Source organism: Bradysia coprophila, unplaced genomic scaffold (assembly GCF_014529535.1).
Source record: "Bradysia coprophila strain Holo2 unplaced genomic scaffold, BU_Bcop_v1 contig_297, whole genome shotgun sequence".
In the NCBI taxonomy this organism is placed as follows: domain Eukaryota; kingdom Metazoa; phylum Arthropoda; class Insecta; order Diptera; family Sciaridae; genus Bradysia; species Bradysia coprophila.
The window spans coordinates 7,872,975-7,890,934 of NW_023503555.1; the positions used below are offsets into that span (position 1 = coordinate 7,872,975).

At 40.0% G+C, this 17,960-nt stretch overlaps 2 protein-coding genes and 1 long non-coding RNA gene across 7 annotated transcripts; 1 reads left to right on the plus strand and 2 right to left on the minus strand.

Moving 5' to 3' along the window:
• Positions 1-1,382: 1,382 nt before the first annotated feature.
• Positions 1,383-15,602, minus strand: LOC119079076 (zinc finger protein 3-like). 2 transcript variants are annotated; one of them, XR_005088099.1, is made up of 12 exons: positions 15,421-15,602; positions 14,783-15,163; positions 14,582-14,712; positions 14,342-14,519; positions 13,782-13,848; positions 13,627-13,710; positions 13,478-13,561; positions 13,313-13,396; positions 13,148-13,231; positions 12,988-13,071; positions 12,726-12,927; positions 1,383-1,551 (listed from the first exon to the last, which is right to left on the minus strand). XR_005088099.1 is itself a non-coding variant. In XM_037186886.1 (11 exons), exons 1-11 carry the CDS (start codon positions 15,439-15,441, stop codon positions 12,803-12,805), a joined length of 1,323 nt encoding a protein of 440 aa, XP_037042781.1. In that variant the 5' UTR covers positions 15,442-15,602; the 3' UTR covers positions 12,578-12,802. The 2 variants fall into 2 exon arrangements, 1 of the variants encoding a protein (XP_037042781.1); XM_037186886.1 differs by lacking the exon at positions 1,383-1,551 and having other exon boundaries at positions 12,578-12,927.
• On the minus strand, positions 1,385-4,770 carry LOC119079061 (zinc finger protein 568-like). Of its 4 annotated transcripts, XM_037186867.1 has the most exons (11): positions 4,571-4,769; positions 3,693-4,313; positions 3,290-3,420; positions 3,050-3,227; positions 2,599-2,665; positions 2,439-2,522; positions 2,292-2,375; positions 2,127-2,210; positions 1,958-2,041; positions 1,798-1,881; positions 1,385-1,737 (listed from the first exon to the last, which is right to left on the minus strand). In XM_037186867.1, exons 1-11 carry the CDS (start codon positions 4,589-4,591, stop codon positions 1,613-1,615), a joined length of 1,563 nt encoding a protein of 520 aa, XP_037042762.1. In that variant the 5' UTR covers positions 4,592-4,769; the 3' UTR covers positions 1,385-1,612. The 4 variants fall into 4 exon arrangements, with proteins under 4 accessions (XP_037042762.1, XP_037042765.1, XP_037042764.1 ...); XM_037186870.1 differs by lacking the exon at positions 2,439-2,522 and having other exon boundaries at positions 4,571-4,770; XM_037186869.1 differs by lacking the exon at positions 2,292-2,375 and having other exon boundaries at positions 4,571-4,770.
• Positions 4,063-15,117, plus strand: LOC119079138. Its single transcript, XR_005088104.1, has 3 exons — positions 4,063-4,139; positions 14,085-14,090; positions 14,990-15,117. It is a non-coding gene; the product is annotated as an uncharacterized LOC119079138 (long non-coding RNA).
• Positions 15,603-17,960: the final 2,358 nt, after the last annotated feature.

Consider the following 17,960-nt stretch of genomic DNA (forward strand, 5'->3'; position numbering starts at 1 on the left):
ATATGCGATTGGACGAGATTTACAAATTTTTGGCACGAAATTTGTCCACGATATCTTGAAGTTAAGGTCAAATGTTAGATAAGACAAGGCTGTAAACATGAGGAGGTCACGCACGCTGATCGCTTTAGATTAGAAAGATTCCATTTGCTTCAAAATTGACTGTCGCTCTGTAAACTCCAATGACATGAATGACATAGACCTTGACTTTCTATACAAGTCAAGCATTTTAAAGATAGACTACGTTCACTCTGCATCCCTACAGTCAAAGAGGCTTCCCGACTATGAGCAAAATGTAAAAAAAGGAGTTTTTTCAAAAAGAGTCCCTCAAAATTGATCAGTTGTGGACTAGAAACGTCTCCCAGACACTCTACTAATAAAAAAAAAACTATTTTGGACGAGGAGTTGATTCAAATTTACTCTTTTATTCCAGCCGTAAAGGTCAACTTTTTTTCAAATGGTCCGCAAATCCTGCAACACAAAACTTCTGAGGTCAAATATTGATATGTGATGGTGGCTGAGGTCAGCTACCATAATATGTAGTTGGCCCCTCAGAACAATGATGTTGCAGAAATACAGCACTCTTTGAAAGTTGACCATACTTTCACCGATGGCCGGCCATGGGTGGTAGGGCGGAAGTCAGGGTGGGCTCAAATTGTCGCCCGTGGACAGGCCAACAATCAAACAAAGTTTTAATTTTTTGGGTTCCTCCTTCCTCAAGATATTGCTAAAAAAAGTGTATTCACCACCCCTTGACATCATAATGACATGTACACACATTACACCCATTACACTCCTGTTCGCTAGAATTGAACGACGAATCGAATGAGCTATAACTCAATAATATCGGAGATAGCTTATTTCAATAAATTGAAAATTTGGCTGACGAATTGGCTAATTGTGACTTTTAAAGTGATAATTCTATATTCTGAGTTCAGGTCAGGTTCAAATACATTGTGCTACGTCCAAATCCAATCAGTCTCGTAATGCTGTTCTTCCTGTTAATAGACAGAAAATGATAGTATAACTTCGGGAAGATAGAAATGCTACCCTTTGCCAGTCTATGGCTATGCGCCTCTTTCCCTTGGTTTTTAAGAACCTTAACTTTTATTTGGTCTATGAAGGAGCCGAGAGTAAAGAGTGGTACTGGGATATTGTGACACCGAGCCTTAAATATATATCATCATTATGTCTATCGTTTTTGTACGCACCGATGATACGTTCTTGACAGAATCGGCAGACTCGAGTTCGTTCCTTCCAGACATTTTTAACAAAAGGGTTAACCACAGCACAGTGCTCCCTGTAGAGACAGATGACTTGTATTCATTATATGAGTTGAAACATACAACGAATTATGTTCGAAGTGTGTTGAGAACACAGATGGGAATTACGTAGTAAAAACACTTTTTTATTCAGAAATTTTGTTCTTAACAAAGCAAATGTACCTGCTAGGCACAGTCTGCGAATAGGTACTTCAAGTTAAACATTAAAAACAAACACAAAACAAAGTTTAAAAAAATTCAAGACGAAAGAAAAATCTTCAAAAAGCCGGCTTCTTCGTTTGAAACCCCGTTTCGATATTCTCGCTGAATAAATCTGAAATTTTGGACTTCTTTCAGAAATTGTGTATCGGTCGGCTACTCTTCTTCCTCGGCGCGGCGTGGACTTTTCGATGCTTGGATAAACCTTGTCTTTGCCGAAACGTTTTTTGGCACACGTTGCATTTATGCGGCCGATTACCTGCAATCGAAATTTCGGATTCATTTCAGGAACTCCAATTTCGGAGAGTTATGAACTTACCACTGTGAATGTTCATGTGATCCGATAAAGCTTCCTTCCGCCGAAATGATTGTTTGCAGATGTCACAACTGAATGGCCTTTCATCTGAAGTGGAAATTTTGTCGGTGAACGATTTCGGATCGCAAATTGATTTGAGTGAAAATTTATGTCAGCAACTTACTCGTGTGTATCAATAAATGGTGAGATAAATTGGATTTTTGACAGAAAGCTACGTTGCAAATTCGACATTCGAACGGCTTCGCACCTACGAAACAAATTTTGTAAATTCAATTTCTTTGCAGAGGTTCTCTATCAGACGTGGAAAAAATTTCTGTCTTTTCACCACTCACCTGTATGAATTCTCTGGTGAACAGTCAAATTACCTTTGAGACAGAAAGAACTGCCACACTCCCCACACTTAAATGGCTTCTCACCTACAGACCAGATTTAAAGTTTGAATTTTATCGCAGAGGTTCTCTATCAGAACGGGACAAAATTTCTGTATTTTTACTCACCTGTGTGAATTCTCTTGTGAACAGTTAAACTGATTTTTTGACTGAAAGAACTGCCACATTCCCCACACTTAAATGGCTTCTCACCTACAAACCAGATTTAAAGTTTTTAAATTTTAACGCACAGACTCCTCTGGTGAATGAGCTTACCACTGTGGATCCTTAAATGTTCGATCAGATGACATTTGAAATTAAATTCTCTGTCACACTCTGGACATGCGTACGTTGTCGATTCTTTGAAATGAGGACAAGATTCTCGACTTTATTGACTTGCATTTCAGCTGAAAACTTATTCGGAATGAGAACTTACTTCCACGAACGATGGGATCCTTTTCAGCAGCTACATTACCCCTTTTCACGCGTATATTTGCACGTACCTGAATTGAGAGACGACAAATTTTCAAAAAACGAATCAAACATCTCGGAGAAAGGTATCTAATGCAAATTTCAAAAACGTGTAAAATGGTAAAGTTATTTCAAGCTGAGAACTGAAATCTAATCTATTCGAAAGATACAGTTAACTCCAACCAAAGTGTCACAATTTGTTGCATCTGACCGCTGGTCCACTCATACAACTTCTGTTCATTATACGTGTTTACAACAGTTCAATAGGCATAGGTCGGCGTGGTAGTGGTAAAACCGAATAAACACCCAAGAAACAGTGAGGTTATATGTCTGGACCAGCTGCAGTGGCTGTTGTTAATTAGACTTAAGTCTTAAGACAAAAACTCTGAACGGAAATTGATTCCGTCGAAATTTACCTGCTTCTTCTTCCGTAATGAACCTTCGGATCTATCTACTCGATCAGTCTGACCTGGAGTTCGCGACAATTTTTTCGATTGACGAGTCTGCTCGGTATCGACCACAACTTTGTCATTCGACCGCGTAATCGTGCGTTTCTGATGACACTGTCGCGAACGTGCCTGCATGCTCTCGAGTCTGAAATCGATTTGTCATTTTCAATTCGAATCGATTGCAGTGACGAACATTGACTCACACACCTGTCAAGGGAGTTTGGTCGATTCAAGACACAAAGTGGCGGTAGATTATCCGTTGAAACAATTTCAGTTTCGACATTTTCTGACTGCATTCGGATGCGTTCTGCTTCTTTGGCTGCTACATCTTGCGCTATCTACGAAAACGAATTGTGTTAAAACACAGCACTGCAACACTGAATTAACAAGTGTCAAATTTGGAGGCCTTAGTGATACGAGCTACCGCTTAGGATTGTTTGTCAAAACAAGTCATCTATCTGTTAACATAAACGCAGTGCCTACTATTATTTCATCAGCCTCCGAATATTTTCTATGTTCGTGCTAGTAGCAGTGCTGCGGTTAAAACTGTAAGACTTAAGAGTGAACCACACATTGGAGTGTGACGCAGAGTATAAAAATCTGAACTCACCTGTGCTTCCATCTGCATTTCCCGCTTCTCTTTTTCGAGCAATTTCTGTCGATACTGTTGCTGTTGAATCACAGTAAACTTATGCAACTGCTTCTGTAAATCTAAAATCATCAGCCGTTGTTGCTCGGCTTGATTGTTCAATAATTGCAGCTCCCTACTCGGTCCCAACACATTTTTTTTTGTACCGAAACCCCTTTCGTAACCACTCCAAGGGCTTTGTTCAGAGTTTCCCCTGGAGTAATCACTAGTCATTCTGTTAAAATCCATTTCCGGCTGTCGAACGGTATTAGGAACTTGAAAAAGCCCAGCGTCCAGCGAGGCATTTTTCGGATCGCCTAATAATGGATCGGTATAGCCTAAAATGTCACATACGGGACGTGTCACGTCCATCTCGTTAACGAATTTTCGTAGCAAGTCATTCTCCTCTTTATCGAGATTTGCGAAAAGGTCGACGGATCCGACAGTGCCGTTGAATTGGTCATTTTGTCGCTGCATCTTTTCTATTTGATCCGAAAATTCAGCAATAGGATTTTGCTCGCGAATTCCTTCAGCATCGTTAGAATCCATCTTCGAGTGGTGAAATTCCACCAACATCGAGCTTTTGATTGGAGCACGTTGTCCCTGTTTGAAGAAAGACATTTTTTTTTTTTAAATATCTACAGTTTCCCTAAAGTCATTGATAACTGGAAGAAGGACAGTTTGGGTGTTTTGGTCACAACGATTTTGATCCATTCAAAAATAAATTTTTATAAAATTCTGTCGACCAACCATGAAAAATCAAACTTCCCGGAAGCTCTTTTGTTTGAAGTTGCTTTTTACTATCATACGCAAACACTCAAAATTTGAGTCTAAGATGCGGTTATTTGCGGAAAACTCACCCGTGGAACTAACACTCTCATCTTCTGAACTATTTCAATAAACCAATTGAAGAGAAAAATGATCAAAATTCGTAAAAACAAAAAAATCGAAATTAAACAGTGAACAAAACACGATATCACACTGACAAAGTTCACTTGAAACAAATGGTCCTGATGGGACGTCAATTTAATGTTTGAGAAATTAAACACTGGTCACACCTTCTGCGGCGTGAGACTAGATTTTTAAACCTTAGAGTAATTATACCTAGAGAGGAAATGACGAACAGAATTACGTAAAATTTGTGGTCCCGACATGAAATACGTAATGTTTGATAGTATGAGTTTTTCCCTACTAAATTGGTGGGCAAATTAGCGCAAAAAATTTGAATGTGCCTACTAGAAGAGTTCTTTAAAAAAAAATGAGAACCTTTTTCATACCACTATATTTATGAACTGATATCAACAAACACAACGAAAAAAATACAAATTGACCCGTGTTGTTTTATGCAGCAAATTAGTTGTGCAATTGTTTGTTCAGTTAATTGGAAAATTTTCTCCAGCCAATATCGGATTTAAGTCTCATTTGAAGGAAAATTACGAATCAACAAACAGATGCAACTCGAGCAATTTTTATTATGCACTTAAAATTACCGAAAAAATGAACAGGCATTGCCCTTGACGTCTTTACTTTGGCATCCCGTAATGAATCACATTTGCACCATATTCAATTAATAATTATTATTATTGCGAATGATTTTAAACAAAATTCCAAAATAGTGGTACGCGATTTGGAAAATACAAAACTGACAACTATCAAAATTTTCAACGCCTACATGTGTTAGTGAAAAGCTCTACGTAAAATTGTACGAAATGTGAATCTTATACAAACTGATGTCGGGACCACATTTTATCGTACGAAATACCTCTCTAGGTATAATTACTCTAAGTTTTAAACCCTAACAAGGCGGTTAAAATGCGCTTGCAAATATGTTACAGCCTACAGCATGTGAAGCTGTATATCGATACCTACTTGCGATTACCTCGTAACGTCATCTTTACGTTTTTGATTGGGTTTGGTAGATTTTGAACAACATTTGAACGTTTTGATACAGAATTACAGACTGTGAAATCACAGAAGACTCAAAAACTAATGAACGAAAAGAAAATACTTACACCAGGCTCGGGAACAGTGGGAAAGCGTTTTATTGTTCCAAGTTAATTATAAAAAATTTACAAAAATTAAGGATCTTTTAATTTTCATGTTTAAGCAGGTCGTAAAACTCATGCGAATCTTTAGACAAAATAATCTTCAAGTCCTGCAGATCGTTGTACCGTTTGGCAGAAATTTTAATTTCTTCTGAATACAACGGCTGTAATTGGTCGTAGGTTATAGTTGGCTCTTTTGGTTTGCGAGGTAGTGGCTGCAATGGATCATCGAAATTTATTTTGAAGTTTATTATACCGTCCGGACTGTAGTCGAGAACTCGCAAATCTTGAACGGTATCATCGCCAGTGTTTTTGCCTGGACGAATACTGTTGTATCGAAATAAGCGGGAGTCATCGTAGTTCCTAAAGTCTTGGTGGTTATACAGTTTGGCTTTCAGTGGTACAGTTTTCCGAGCTTCAATAGTGGCTGTTATGTAGTCGCTTGGCAAGTTGATGGGGCGCCCACTTAATTTTTTCTCAATCAAAGCGTGGACATTATCCACTTCCATTTGCGTGTGTCCCTTGACTAGAAATTTTTGCTGAACACTTTTATTGTTTCGAACGGCATAATCCAACAATGAGTTGGACAGAATTTGGTTTCTATTTTGGTATCCGCAACCATCTGACCACACAACAATTGGCAAATCATCATTACAGTTTTCATTCAGAAAGTCGTTCACGCAAGTAGTAAAAATTGATGCATCCATCTGGCCTTCGCCTTCGTGCCACCAGTTATTCATGCAATCCTTAGAACGCAAATCGTAGATGCTAAAGTTGTGGACCTTCAGTTTTTGCTTAAAATAAAGCGCACTGGCATTACTGACTGGACACAGCTTTACAGCTTGCACGTCCCAAACGAATGCATGAATTTCTCCAGCTAATGCTCGATTTTTGTCTTTGTCTTTTTCCTGACGAGCTCGATCTTTCAGTGACACATGCACGTTGTATTCATTGGGGGGAACATTTCCCTTATCATGGCCTTCGCAAGTGTCACATCGATCTTTTTTGGGCTGGTATAGACTTAACTTTCGGTCTTTAAAAAGATCGCAAAAGAACCCGTAGCTCAAACTTCCTTTTTGAGATTCGGAACACAACAATTGATAGTATCGATAGAGTTCCGCCAGGGTCTGGAAGTTGGGCTCGCTGTAACTTTTATCCGTACGTTGTCGACAATAATGGGATGGCATTTTCGGTAAGTCATAGAAGAATTTCAGGAGAAAGTCTTTCCTTTCTTTGTCAGCCAATGACTTTTGCGAAGGAAGACGGTTGGCCTTGCGCCGTGCATTGAGAGTAGCTTTAGCTGGGATCATACCGTTGTTGTTGTTTGTTGTCCATTCTCTGACCATCCATTCATTCAGACCGAAAGACGAGAGGAAAAATTTTTTACATACTTGCACACGCCTGTTATCAATTTTCAAGAAGTATTTTGACGAATTCGAGCGACGTGATTCCTCAACAACTTTACGCTGAGTATTGTCCACGTCAACCAAAGACGCGATGTAAATTTTTTTCTGGTCCCAGTCGAGGTCATCCCAAAAATAATTAAAATTTGCAGCACGCTTGTTTTCATCCACGTCATGACAGTTTCTTTCCTTTGAGGTAAAACAAAATTGCGATGAGCATCGAAGACCGAGCTGTCTTTCTGGTCGATCGACACCATGAACCATTCCCTTATCCGTTTTTGTGTAGCCTTTAAACGCTTTCCCATGCTCTCTGTTGTTTTTGGTGATTTCTCTCGGCCAAGCCGATTTCATTTGCTTTCTATGTCGAGTGAACTTTTTCTTCGGTGCTTTACTCGCCTGAATTTCCGTCGTCTTTTCAGGACCGACCGATACGCCAAGGGATACATCTTCCGGCTCGTCTGCATTCACAGGGCCGAACGGTTCGGCATTATGAACAGCCGCTATGACAACATTAACTGGAACGCTACTCGAACTGACGACATCCGATGAAATGTTCCTGTTGCGTTCTCGATCCAATTTGCACTTGAGTCGATTCGACTGTTTCTTCGGAGGATCATCTGTCGTCACGGAGGTGACCAGTCCGGCATTATTAACAGCTCCTATGACAACGCTGCTCTTGCGATCTCGATCCAATTTGGACTTGAATCGGTTCGACTGCTTCGTCGGCAGTTCGTCTGTATCAACAGGACTGATCGGTGCGGCATTCTCAACACCTGCTGAGACAACGTTGCTGTCGCGATTTCGATCCAATTTGGACTTTACTCGATTCGACCGCTTCTTCGACACTTCGTCTGTATCAACATGACTGATTGGTGCGGCATTCTGAACACCCGCTAAGACAACGTTGCTGGCGCGATCTCGATCCAATTTGGACTTGAATCGGTTCGACTGCTTCGTCGGCAGTTCGTCTGTATCAACAGGACTGATCGGTGCGGCATTCTTAACTGCCGCTGAGACAACGTTGCTGGTGCGATCTCGATGTAATTTCGACTTGACTCGATTCGACTGCTTCTTCGGAGGCTCGGCTGTCGTCACAGAGCTGACCAGTCCGGCATTATTATCAGCTGCTATGACAACGTTGCTGTCGCGATTTCGATCCAATTTGGACTTTACTCGATTCGACTGCTTCGTCGGCAGTTCGTCTGTATCAATAGGACTGATCGGCGCGGCATTCTCAACACCTGCTGAGACAACGTAGCAGTTGCGATTTCGATCCAATTTGGACTTTACTCGATTCGACCGCTTCTTCGACACTTCGTCTGTATCAACATGACTGATCGGTGCGGCATTCTCAACACCCGCTGAGACACCGTTGCTGGCGCGATCTCGATCCAATTTGGACTTGAATCGGTTCGACTGCTTCGTCGGCAGTTCGTCTGTATCAACAGGACTGATCGGTGCGGCATTCTTAACTGCCGCTGAGACAACGTTGCAGGTGCGATCTCGATGTAATTTCGACTTGACTCGATTCGACTGCTTCTTCGGAGGCTCGGCTGTCGTCACAGAGCTGACCAGTCCGGCATTATTATCAGCTGCTATGACAACGTTGCTGTCGCGATTTCGATCCAATTTGGACTTTACTCGATTCGACTGCTTCGTCGGCAGTTCGTCTGTATCAACAGGACTGACCGGCGTGGCATTCTCAACACCTGCTGAGACAACGTTGCAGTTGCGATTTCGATCCAATTTGGACTTTACTCGATTCGACCGCTTCTTCGACACTTCGTCTGTATCAACATGACTGATCGGTGCGGCATTCTCAACACCCGCTGAGACACCGTTGCTGGCGCGATCTCGATCCGATTTGGACTTAAATCGGTTCGACTGCTTCGTCGGCAGTTCGTCTGTATCAACAGGACTGATCGGTGCGGCATTCTTAACTGCCGCTGAGACAACGTTGCTGGTGCGATCTCGATCCAATTTCGACTTGTCTCGATTCGACTGCTTCTTCGGAGGCTCGGCTGTCGTCACAGAGCCGACCAGTCCGGCATTATTAGCAGCTGCTATTACAACGTTGCTGTTGCGATTTCGATCCAATTTGGACTTTGCTCGATTCGACTGCTTCTTCGACACTTCGTCTGTATCAACATGACTGATCGGTGCGGCATTCTGAACACCCGCTGAGACAACGTTGCTGGCGCGATCTCGATCCAATTTGGACTTGAATCGGTTCGACTGCTTCGTCGGCAGTTCGTCTGTATCAACAGGACTGATCGGTGCGGCATTCTTAACTGCCGCTGAGACAACGTTGCTGGTGCGATCTCGATGTAATTTCGACTTGACTCGATTCGACTGCTTCTTCGGAGGCTCGGCTGTCGTCACAGAGCTGACCAGTCCGGCATTATTATCAGCTGCTATGACAACGTTGCTGTCGCGATTTCGATCCAATTTGGACTTTACTCGATTCGACTGCTTCGTCGGCAGTTCGTCTGTATCAATAGGACTGATCGGCGCGGCATTCTCAACACCTGCTGAGACAACGTAGCAGTTGCGATTTCGATCCAATTTGGACTTTACTCGATTCGACCGCTTCTTCGACACTTCGTCTGTATCAACATGACTGATCGGTGCGGCATTCTCAACACCCGCTGAGACACCGTTGCTGGCGCGATCTCGATCCAATTTGGACTTGAATCGGTTCGACTGCTTCGTCGGCAGTTCGTCTGTCGTCACAGAGCCGACCATTCCGGCATTATTAGCAGCTGCTATTACAACGTTGCTGTTGCGATTTCGATCCAATTTGGACTTTACTCGATTCGACTGCTTCTTCGACACTTCGTCTGTATCAACATGACTAATCGGTGCGGTATTCTTAACAGCGGATGTGTCTACATTAACGAGAGCGCTAAGCGAATTGCCGACATCCGATGTTACTTTGCTGGAACTGTGACTCTGTACATAACCTATTTCTTTTTGTTGATCTTGCTTCAGTTTGGCATTTAAATTGGAGGCATCCAAATCAATCTGCTTGCAATTTTTAACAACGCGATAATTTTGACGATGGCGATTTATATTCGTAGCGATTTTCGATAGCATTGTTCCTGCAATTTAACACATAGGTCCCCACGGCCACATTTTTATACACAATAGACAACTTACCGCAATGAATTTTTGGTTGAAAAAAAAAACGAATTCTTAGATGAATGAAGACTACAATGAGATTGATCTAGAAAATTACGTGAAATTAAACGCTGACAATATTTATGTGGAATTTAATTTAATTAAAATACATTTTTCACAGAGTCTTACCAAAATCTGATAGTAATTAAAGCTGATTTTGTATTGATCAATCTCAAATTTGGTTTCAATTAAACTTACATTGGTGTGGGTGTGTTGGAACTTATTGTTTAATTGTAATAGTTTGCGTTGATGGTATCAAAACGGATTGCACCGATACAGTTCTGTAATTTAGTCAACGCACTTCAAGCATGTGATACTCTAAATAGAGTACTGGCTGAACCGGGATAGTGTATCAATCAAATTTTGGCACTATAAAAAATTTGGACAAAATTGTACTATATTCGGGAGCTGTAATTCGCAGAACTTTTATTTGAAGTGCGTTGATTTAGTTCAATTATTAATATTTTTACATACTGGGAAATAATAATTGAATTCGTGGGAGATTATGAGCAGAGTTCATTGTTTTTTCAATTTTACTTTTTACATCATTACAAAAAGGAAATTTTCATCTCATTTCTCGCGTACAAAAAACTTAGTGGAAACAAAAAATCTGGAATATCATAAAAATTATTTTAAAAACAAAAATCGACAAAATACAGCTAGCTACCGTCATTAGTATCTCAACGCGGTTACAAAATCAACAAAACTCAACAAAGATGACGTTACGAGGTAATCGCAAGTAGGTATCGATATATACATGCTGGATATGGTCTCACACCGTTTGTCAATTTAGTTTCGTACATTCTAGATCGATCCTACAATCGAAATTGACTTTTTGTAAAGATCGGAATAGGTAACCTGCGATCAGAAATCAAAATTACCTGAACTTTCAGAGAACCAACCTGATCTGAACATCGTCATGTCAGGTTCAGGTTCCAGATGACCCGAAATTGTCATACAAATTCACAGGTGAACCTGTGCGGTTTCAGGATATTCAGGTTTCAGGTAAATTCGGATCAGGTCAAAATTGATTGAATCTGATTCGGGTCAAAACAGGTTCAGGTAAAACTGATCCTTATTACTTATTTGTCGTTTTTCTGTTTCGCCTTGTCTCATTCTGTTTCACTCACTCCTACAAACATGTTCGAATTCATGGTCAAGATAAATAATAGGTACAAATTCTATCTATAGGCTACCCTCTTCACGTGACTCCCAAACCATGCCTTGAAGTATGTAAATACTCTTTGAGGAAAGTCCAAGTTTGATCGATATGTCGCCTTAATGTAGGCTAGACATATGCACACAAATTCGTCGTATTTGGGTTACGTCATACGAGTCATTCAGTGTGTATACGCATACATCGTTGCAAACGCACTGCAACTACTATACCCAAGTTATGAAGATTGAGTGAACTGTAGCAAGGCTATAAGCTTTGGGGAGGTCACGCATCAGATACAGATACTCGGGTGACACACACAAAATTTGACATGTTCATAGAAGATGGACTTGGATTCTCAAATTTGACAATTTCATAGTAGATGAATTCTGTTTTGTGTGTTCCCGCGTATCTAATAAATCACCAACAGTCTATAGCCTTGAACTGTAGGACACGTTACCAATGCGATATAATTTTGTTGGAAGGCTAGTACGTAATCACGAGCCATCCCGATACGAAATCCTTAGAGTGAAAATCGAATAGATTGGGTTAGGTAATGATCTTCCCGTTAAGAGACAGAAAATGTTTGGATAACTTCTGACAGATAGAAATGCTATCCTTTGCCTGGCTCTAGCTAGGCGGATATTAGCCCATTCGTTTTCAAAAACTTTAGCTTCTCTTAATTGGTCTATGAAGGAGTAGAGAGTCGAGAGTGAATTTTGTGTTTTAAAGCGAACACTTCAACATTTCTATCGTTTTTGTTCTTGACAGAACTCGAGATCGCTGCCTTCCGGATATTCCTAACAAGGGTGTAACGTAACCACAGTACTGCTCCTTGTAATGACTTGTTTTCATTATATGAGTTGAAACATACAATACAAGCCATCCTTTAGCGATAGATCTCATAACTGACGAGACCTCCAAATTTGACACTTGTCAATTCAGTGTTCATGCTGGAAGCAGTGCTGCATGACCACTCCCCCTCATAAAACCAATGGCTTTACCACATGACGTTCCATAGTCTGAGCCGTTAGCTCTTATCAATGAATGATGTTCGAGGTGTTTTGAGAATACAGATGGGAATCACGTAGTAAAAACACATTTTTATTCAGAAAACAAAGCAAATGTACCTGATAGGCACAGTCTGCGTATACTTCAAGTGGACCATTACAAACGACGAAACAAAGTTTTTAAAAAAATCAAGAAATAAAGATCCTCACAGAAACCGTCTCCTTCACCGAAAAATTACTTCGTTCGCAATGTCGTTTCAATATTCTCGCTGAATAAATCTGAAATTTTGGACTTCTTTCAGAAATTGTGTATCGGTCGGCTACTCTTCTTCCTCGGCGCGGCGTGGACTTTTCGATGCTCGGATAAACCTTGTCTTTGCCGAAACGTTTTTTGGCATACGTTGCATTTATGCGGCCGATTACCTGAAATCGAAATTTCGAATTCATTTCAGGAACTCCAATTTCGGAGAGTTATGAACTTACCACTGTGAATGTTCATGTGATCCGATAAAACTCCCTTCAGCCGAAATGATTGTTTGCAGATGTCACAACTGAATGGCTTTTCATCTGAAGTGGAAATTTTGACGGTGAATGATTTCGGATCGCAAATTGTTTTGAGTGAAAATTTATATCAGCAACTTACTCATGTGTATCAATAAATGGCGAGATAAAATGGGCTTTTGACTGAAAGCTACATTGCAAATCCGACATTCGAACGGCTTCGCACCTACGAAACAAATTTTGAAAATTCAATTGTTTCTGTAGAGGTTCTCTCAGAAGTGTCCAAAATTTTTGTCTTTTTACTCACCTGTATGAATTCTCTTGTGAGCAGTCAAAGTGAATTTATGACAGAAAGAACTGCCACACTCCCCACACTTAAATGGCTTCTCACCTACAGACCAGATTTAAAGTTTGAATTTTATCGCAGGGGTTCTCTATCAGAACGGGACAAAATTTCTGTCTTTTTACTCACCTGTGTGAATTCTCTTGTGAGCAGTCAAAGTGATTTTTTGACTGAAAGAACTGCCACACTCCTCACACTTAAATGGCTTCTCACCTACAGACCAGATTTAAAGTTTTTAAATTTTATCGCAGACATTCTTCCCGCGAGATTGAGCTTACCACTGTGGATCCTTAAATGCCTGATCAGTAGCCATTTGAAATTAAATTCTTTGTCACACTCTGCACATGAGTACGTTGTCGATTCTTTGAAATGAGGATTGTTGACTTTATTGACTTGCATTTCAGCTGAAAACTTATTCGGAATGAGAACTTACTTCCACGAACGATGGGATCCTTTTCAGCAGCTACATTACCCCTTTTCACGCGTATATTTGCACGTACCTGAATTGAGAGACGACAAATTTTCAAAAAACGAATCAAACATCTCGGAGAAAGGTATGCAAATTTCAAAAACGTTTAAAATGGTAAAGTTATTTCAAGCTGAGAACTGAAATCTAATCTATTCGAAAGATACAGTTAACTCCAACCAAAGTGTCACAATTTGTTGCATCTGACCGCTGGTCCACTCATACAACTTCTGTTCATTATACGCGTTTACAACAGTTAAATAGGCATAGGTCGGCGTGGTAGTGGTAAAACCGAATAAACACCCAAGAAACAGTGAGGTTATATGTCTGGACCAGCTGCAGTGGCTGCTGTTAATTAGACTTAAGTCTTAAGGCCAGGTTATGGTCCGATATATCGCACATATGTCAGGACGCATAACCTGGCCTTAAGGCCAGGTTATGGTCCGATATATCGCACATATGTCAGGACGCATAACCTGGCCTTAAGACAAAAACTCTGAACGGAAACTGATTCCGTCGAAATTTACCTGCTTCTTCTTCCGTAATGAACCTTCGGATCTATCTACTCGATCAGTCTGACCTGGAGGTCGCGACAATTTTTTCGATTGACGAGTCTGCTCGGTATCGACCGCAACTTTGTCATTCGATCGCGTAATCGTGCGTTTCTGATTACACTGTCGCGAACGTGCCTGCATGCTCTCGAGTCTGAAACCATTTTGTCATTTTCAATTCGAATCGATTGCAGTGACGAACATTGACTCACACACCTGTCAAGGGAATTCGGTCGATTCGAGACACAAAGTGGTGGTAGATTATCCGATGAAACAATTTCAGTTTCGACATTTTCTGACTGCGTTCGAATACGTTCTGCTTCTTTGGCTGCTGCTTCTTGCGCTATCTACGAAAGCGAATTGTGTTAAAACTGTAAGACTTACAAAGACTTGCAAAGTTTAAAGATCTGAGCTCACCTGTGCCTGCATTTGCATTTCCCGCTCCTCTTTTTCCAGCAATTTCTGTCGATACTGCTGCTGTTGAATCACAGTGAACTTATGCAACTGCTTCTGTAAATCTAAAATCATCAAATCTAAAATGTCATTTACGGGACGTGTCACGTCCATCTCGGAAACGAATTTTCGTAGCAAGTCATTGTCGTCTCCATCAAAATTGGAGAGGAGATCTGCTGATCCGACAGTGCCGTTGAATTGGTCATTTTGTCGCTGCATCTTTTCTATTTGATCCAAAAATTCGGCAATAGGATTTTGCTCGCGAATTCCTTCAGCATCGTCAGAATCTCCCTTCGAGTGGTGAGATTCCACCAGCATCGAGCTTGTGATTGGAGCACGTTCTCCCTGTTTGAAGAAAGAATTATTTTTTTTTAATTTTTACAGTTTCCCCAAAGTCGTTGATAACCATGGAAGATGTACAGTTTGGGTGTTTTGGTCACAACGATTTTGATCCATTCAAAAATAAATTTTTATAAAATTCTGTCGACCAACCATGAAAAATCGAACTTCCCGGAAGCACTTTTGTTTGAGGTTGCTTTTTACTTTCATACGCAAACACTCAAAATTTGAGTCTAAGATGCGGTTATTTGCGAAAAACTCACCCGTGGAACTAACACTCTCATCTTCTGAACTATTTCAATAAACCAATTGAAGAGAAAAATGATCAAAATTCGTAAAAACAAAAAAATCAAAATTAAACAATGAACAAAACACGATATCACACTGACAAAAGTTCACTTGAAACAATATGGTCCTGATGGGACGTCAATTTAATGTTTGAGAAATTAAACACTGGTCACACCGGTCACACCTTCTGCGGCGTGAGACTAGATTTTTAAACCCTAAGAAGGCGGTTAGAATGCGCATGAAAATATGTTATAGGCTACAGTGGAATGTTTAGCATGTGAAGTGAACGCTCTTCATATAGATTCTGAATGGTCTCGTACATTTTGTCAATGTAGTTTCGCACATGCTTGATCGATCCTCCTACCTGAAATTACCCTCGTCAGGTCAGGTTTCTTATGCAAATTACGACCGACTTGTCGTTGCATTTTTGCATAAAAATTTGTGGCAACAGGACAAGTTAAAATAAGTGGTCTTTTTATTATATTTCATTCTATCTTATCGTAACAGTCTATCAACTGGTTCAACAAACTGGTCCGATTGACTGATCTTTCTTCTCTCATTATAACAGTCTATCCACTGGTTCCACTTACTGGTCTGATTAACTGATCCTTCTATCTCATCATAACAGTCAATAGGGTTGATAAACTGTCCAAAATGACATGGATTCACTTTGTTGAAGTGGAAGATTTGTCATCATACTTTAAAACATTTGATTTTGACGAATAATGAGGTAGCGTTACAAATTGACACATGTGTTCTGATTGCTACCTGTAGCCATTACCAAATAAATGTCCTGAATATGTCCTTAATGTCCGACTAAACTTTAGAATTCGTCCTGCCTTTGCCTTATTTCAGGCGCAGTAGACATGTACTAAATTGGGAAACGCTGGATTTTAGTAACTAGCTGAAGTTGTGTGTTTGTCGTGAATGTGTTTATGCCAAACAAATGTCCTTAATAAGTACTATTTTTTAGACAATGAAAACTTAGCAGTATGACAGTTTAGTAGTACTACTTTTTTGGTAACGACACTGCAAATACTTATTCAGCCTAATTAAATGTCCTCAATTTGTCATATCAAAATCCACTTCGATATTAAGTGTAACATGCTTCTGGAATGACTCATTCAAATCAACTTGAACACGATTTTTGAAAGCTTTGAAAATTATAATTTCTAGTCAGAATGAAATGTCCTCAATTTGTCCTAATAGGATCTTACACTATTACTAAGCTGAAAGGCATTTAACGATAGAATTTAAATTTGTACTAAAAGCACTACATCAATGAGTTCTAAAAATAGGGCTGTGTAAATGGCCTCAATACAACTTACACACACACTCCCCGAGGAGTGTGTGTGTAAGTTATATTGAGGCTATTTAATAAAAATTATCTTAAAGAAATGTCCTCAATTAGTCCTTAACTAATTAACTAATTAAATTGACTAAAATCAATATGGGAAATACAACATGTTGTTACCAAAAAAGTAGTATTTCGACTTTGTACTACTAAACTGTCATACTACTAAGTTTTCATTGTCTAAAAAATAGGACTAATTAAGGACATTTGTTTGGCATAAACACATTCACGACAAATACACAACTTCATCTAGTTACTAAAATGCAGCGTTTCCCAATTTAGTACATGTTTATTGCGCCTGAAATAAGGCAGGACAAATTCTAAAATTTGGTCAACATTAAGGACATATTCAGGACATTTATTTGGTAACGGCTACAGGTAGCAATCAGAACACATGTGTCAATTTGTAACGCTACCGAATAATGAAGACGTTTACACTCCGAGCCAAGGGGCAAAATATATTTAAATTTCGATGAGAGAAGGTTTTCCGAGGATTTTCAGTGGATTTTTTATTGACTGTAGCGCTGATTGTGGATGGATTTTCAGAGGATTTTTTTTGTACATTTTTCAAGGATTTTCTTCTTTTTTGTGATCCTCTTGAGAATTTTGTATGGACCTTCTTTCAATAAATTTTGGAGGATGTTCGAAGGATTCTCTACGAATATTTACCCCTCGTTTGGAGCCTAAAGCTTGCATTGTATTTTCATCCAAGAAATCAGTTGCTCACCATTTTCCTACACATTTTGATAATAACTGAAGGGGACGCGATGCAAGTGTGAAATGAGGAGAAAATAAATTACCAAAAAACTAAGCAGACGTTGCACCGCTTTGGTTGCAGGTTTTAAGTCGGGCTAACCCGATATGACACTAGCTAGTGAATAGATCTACTTCCAAACAGTTCAGTAAATCAGGAGATCAATCGCAATACGGGCCGGCATGACCTGACTCCGTTTCAAGCTTACCTTTAAGTATCATTGCTGGTTGAGATAACATTGGCGCCCGGTCTTAACATTCACACAACTCACCTTGTCGATTAGCAGAAAGTTTAGATACAATTTGCTTCCGTTTCATTGGGAACACTCTTCGATAGCTCGTGACTTGACCACTTGGATTTTCGCGGTCTTGCGTATTGGAGTCGGTGAAAAATGTTCGGTCGAATAG

What these genes read in the sequence shown, in the direction of transcription:
- LOC119079061 (XM_037186867.1), bottom strand. Translation starts at nt 4,591, where the DNA reads ATGAGAGTGTTAGTTCCACGG. An exon ending in GGATCCCATCGTTCGTGGAA is followed by an intron (nt 2,523 to 2,598) that starts GTAAGTTCTCAT and finishes CTCATTTCAAAG; the next exon opens with AATCGACAACGTACGCATGT. An exon ending in TCACCAGAGAATTCATACAG is followed by an intron (nt 2,042 to 2,126) that starts GTGAGTGGTGAA and finishes TTTGTTTCGTAG; the next exon opens with GTGCGAAGCCGTTCGAATGT.
- LOC119079076 (XM_037186886.1), bottom strand. Translation starts at nt 15,441, where the DNA reads ATGAGAGTGTTAGTTCCACGG. An exon ending in TGAGAGTGTTAGTTCCACGG is followed by an intron (nt 15,164 to 15,420) that starts GTGAGTTTTTCG and finishes TTCTTCAAACAG; the next exon opens with GGAGAACGTGCTCCAATCAC. An exon ending in CGACCGAATTCCCTTGACAG is followed by an intron (nt 14,520 to 14,581) that starts GTGTGTGAGTCA and finishes AAATGGTTTCAG; the next exon opens with ACTCGAGAGCATGCAGGCAC.